Below are 4342 nucleotides of genomic sequence, written 5' to 3'. Positions count from 1 at the left end.
AAGATGGTCCTTTGCTGGTTTAAGATGGTCCTTTGCTGGTTTATGCTGGTCCATCATAAACCAGCAAAGGACCAGCTTAAACCAGCATCCCAGCGTCAAAACATACCTAACCAGCATATGCTGGTTTTTTCAACAGGGTTGTAAATATCCTGTGCACACGCGGAGTGTCACTATATATTAAGTTTTTTTTTTTTTTTATCACTTTATTAAACCTTCAAATAACAAACAGGCATTGTCATCTATCCATTGTTAAACACATTAACAATAAATCCAAGCGGCATATATAATGAACAAAATAATATTAAACTAAATGAATAAAAATAAACATTAAATAATAGTAAAAGCAGTTTTACAGTTTTAAGGAAATCTTCGTTTTTAAAATGTTTTATGGATTGAAATAAAATTCTAAAATCATTTTCAAGGAGAAACTTTAACAAATCTACATTTGTGCATATATAAAACAATCAACATATTATTGCACAGAAATTCAATCTCTTTATTTGCACTATATAAGCAATCGTCCATATTCTGACTTGGTGAAAAGAACATTTTATCTTATAGGAACTTTCAATCTTGTGCCTGACGTTTAATTACACTTTTTAAATAGCAAATTCTGGTAATCAGAGCATATAAAGAACGTGTAAATGATGGTCATGAAATTACGTGCATGTGACGTTGCAGTTACGTTGCCAGTAAGTCATTGTTACCAATATAATACCAATAGAGTACGTATATGGGACGTGCTTGGTAATATTATGAGGTTAGGAGGACGTACTGACAACGTTGTGAGTTGGTAATTTGATGGTAATAAAATTACGGGCATGCGACGTCGTAGTTACGTTGTCAATTGGTAAGTCATGAAATTACCAAAAATTACCAATACGTTACGTAACTGTTGTCGTGTGTTAACAGGGAATGGTTCATAGACAAGCTGAAATATGTAACTAGTGTGAGAAGGCAATGATAAAGAGAGAGGTTAAAAAGAGAAGATGGAAATTAAAATATGATGAAGAGACTCAAGAAAAACTCAGAAAAGAGTTTTAAGAAAAAGACAAAATGGAATAGGAGAAAAGAGAGATTGAAAATCAGAAATGATCAGAAGAGGAAAAACAGCAAAGAACCGATTATCATCAAAAATAGAAGAAATGATAAGAGAGATTGAAAATCAGCGATCACAGTATGAAAAAAAGCAAAAGGAAAGAAGAGAAGAAGATTGAAAGAGAGAAGAGAAACACAGACAAGATCAAGAAAAGATGAAAAACGAACAAAAACAAATTATAGCAGGATTACAGGTGAATCAAGAAGAAGAAAATAAAAAGAGCTTTTGGGAGCAAAGGAGGAATAAAGAAGAAGAAGAAGAAGGAGAGAGTAATAGAGAAGAAAAATAAAAGAGGCTGAAAAGAGATTCAGGAGGAAATTAAACGACAGCAGAGAGAATGGGAGGATGAAAAGAAATGAAAGATGAGAGGAAGAAGAACGAAAGAGAACCACGAGGAACAACTGAGAGAAAAACGAACTGGAGAAAATGAGAGAAAAATTTGAAAGCGAGAGAGAGAAGAAGAATTACAGAAGATCAAAAGAGAGAGAATATGAAGAAAAGAAAACTGAAATGAAAATGCATTATGAACAACTGGAATGAGAGAGAAAAGACGAGTGGGAGAGAATGAAACGAGAAGATGAGAAGAGAAAGGAAAAAACGAAATGAAACAGAAACATGAAGAGGACATAAATGAGATGAAGAAGAAACCTGAAAGATGAAGCCAGAAAACAAGCAGATAAATTTAATGAGTCAACAGAAAGAAAAATGCAGCATGTTCTGGAGCTCACAGAGAGGATTAAAGAGCATCAAAAACAAGAGGAATTACTGGAAAAACTCTGCAAACACCTGAGAGAAAAGAAAGGAAAGGAAACAAAATAGCTACAAGAACTTGGAAAAAAAGAAATGAAAGAAAATTCTAAAGAAGTCAGGCTGTGTCATTCTGTGATTGATTTCAAAGCATAAAATCAAGATATTTTCTATAGTTATTTACCATAAACTTTTATTCCTATCATTTCTGTTTACTTAGATTCTATTTGTTCGAAATTTTCTTGCTGGAAAAAAGTGTTTAAAAAAAAAAAGTCATACAGCATGATATTCACTCTAAATTAATCAACAATATTGTAATTTTATTATTCTGATACTGCTTTTGGCATTTTCATATTGCATGAATACTTTTACAACATTTAATAAAAGCACCAAATATTGCAAAATCATTTTTCTGGATTTTTTTTCTAATTGTGTCACTTTAATGAACTCAACTCTATTTTAACATCCTTTATTTATTTGTTTGTTTATTTATTCATAAAGTTGTTATCATAATCAATTAGCGGGGAAGTTTTAGTTGCAGTTTCATCATTTCAACTCCACTAATTGCTGTGAGGAAAAATTATATCAATTGTTTGACCATAAAATAATTACTGAACATTTGGCTTAAAATTAATAATGATTTACCTTTTCAAAACACTAATATTATTTATAAAAGTTTTATGGCTTCATTAGTGGCCAACAGAAATGTTTTATCTTGTGTGTGCAGCCGAAGAAATAAAATCATACAGGTTTTGATAGAAAAGCCTTTACAGGAGCTCATTGTAAGAAACCATGCATAAAGTCATACACTCAAAAAAAGAAAAGCTGGTTCTTTAAAGGTTCTTTACATGTAGAAACAGTTCTATTTAGAACCGTATCATCTTGAAGAACCTTTCATATGCTATGATGGGCCTTTGCATTAGAGTTTAGATTTCTTTTTTCCCGTCTTTTTGTTTTTCACATCCTTAACTGTCAAAGCAACATCATTACTGGTTTTCTGGAGCTCAAGACAGACTGTCAACACACTCTCAATAGGTACATGATTTATTTCTTAATATTTCTATAAATGTTAACTTTCAAATTGTATTAATAATATAAAGATACTGATTAATGAAAATAAATATTATTAGTTATTAAAAAGGGTATTTATTACAGCAGGTCCTACATGGAACATTCAAATCACAGTTCTTTATGGAACCTTATAAAAAAAGGGCTCTGTTTGGCACCAAAAAGGTTCTGCTATTGTTACAAGGTGAGGAACCCTAATTTGGTACTGTTTACAACCATTTTTCTTAAGAGTGTATGGCTGATCAGTGTGGAGGCAGATTTCACATCTTCAACAATAAATAGCAGAATAATAGAGAGCAGGCGATCATAAAAGTACTTCGCGAGGTTACTAAAGGCCTTCTGACGCGAATCGATGTGTTTGCGTAAGAAAGAATATTGATATTACACCTTGTTTGAAAATCAATGGTATATACAGAATGATTCTTCAAATGTTACTATGTTCACAACAGATTATGTAATTGTATGTGGCATCAGTGTACATACAGAGATAATACTACTATATTGACATTACATTAGCCTTTAACAGAATACGGCGTTCTATTAAATAATTGTCATAACATTAAATCAAGCTAGGACACTTACTTGCGCTATTGTAAGTCTTTGAGCCTGCAACATGTGCACACGCTCTATGTCTTCTGTTTCCAAGCGTTTATCCGCGGCAACATTCCGACCTCTGCGTCTTGCGCCGGGTGTTGAACGTCATCTTCCACATGAAACGGAGCTAAACCATTCACGTTAAAACATACAGTACTACCAAAACACATTAGACCTGTATTACCATAGTAACACACATTGCTTTCACTTATTGATGACATCATACCCTCGGCCAGCTGGAACAGCAGATTCCGCCATAATCGTTGCCTGGGTTGCGTACGTATGTGTGGGGCAGAGCTATCAAAATAGGGGCGAGACCCTTTTGGGGTAGGGGCGTGTTTGTTTTGGTGATTTCAAATGTCAACATTGGCTACCAGAAATCACTTACCCCACCTTTAAGTGTCTTGTTTATTTAGAGTAAAGGAATTTATTTTTTTGTCCTTTGCTAGTTTTACTTGATCTTAGTGCTGCGTTCGACACTATAGATCATGACATACTCATAGATCGATTACAAAACTATACAGGTATTCAAGGGCAGGCTTTAAGATGGTTTAGATTCTACCTCTCCGATCGCTACCACCTCTCCCAAGGTTTTTTCTCCATTCTGTCACCGATGGAGTTTTGGTTCCTTGCCGCTGTCGCCTCTGGCTTGCTTATTTGGGGACACTTCATTTCCAGCGATATTGTTGACTTGATTGCAAAGATACTATTTAAACTGAACTGATGATGACATCACTGAATTCAATGATGAACTGTCTTTAACTGAAAAATGTGTTTACTATTGTCATTCTGCATTATTGACACACTATTTTCCTAATTAATGCTGTTCAGTTG

At 33.7% G+C, this 4342-nt stretch overlaps 1 protein-coding gene across 1 annotated transcript in view; it reads left to right on the top strand.

The window, feature by feature from the left end:
• LOC107731997 (stonustoxin subunit beta-like) overlaps positions 1–1006 on the top strand; it is an 8909-nt gene extending 7903 nt beyond the window's left edge. The window contains exon 5 of the mRNA XM_016543220.1: positions 913–1006. Within this exon, the coding sequence (XP_016398706.1) occupies positions 913–964 (52 nt within the window). The 3' untranslated portion in view covers positions 965–1006. The remainder of the gene's footprint in view (positions 1–912) is intronic.
• The last annotated feature ends 3336 nt before the right edge of the window (positions 1007–4342 follow it).

Source organism: Sinocyclocheilus rhinocerous, unplaced genomic scaffold, assembly GCF_001515625.1.
Source record: "Sinocyclocheilus rhinocerous isolate Xijiao unplaced genomic scaffold, SAMN03320098_v1.1 scaffold489, whole genome shotgun sequence".
Taxonomy (NCBI): domain Eukaryota; kingdom Metazoa; phylum Chordata; class Actinopteri; order Cypriniformes; family Cyprinidae; genus Sinocyclocheilus; species Sinocyclocheilus rhinocerous.
Note: the sequence above shows the minus strand (reverse complement) of the source record. Positions and strands in the feature narration are given on the sequence as shown.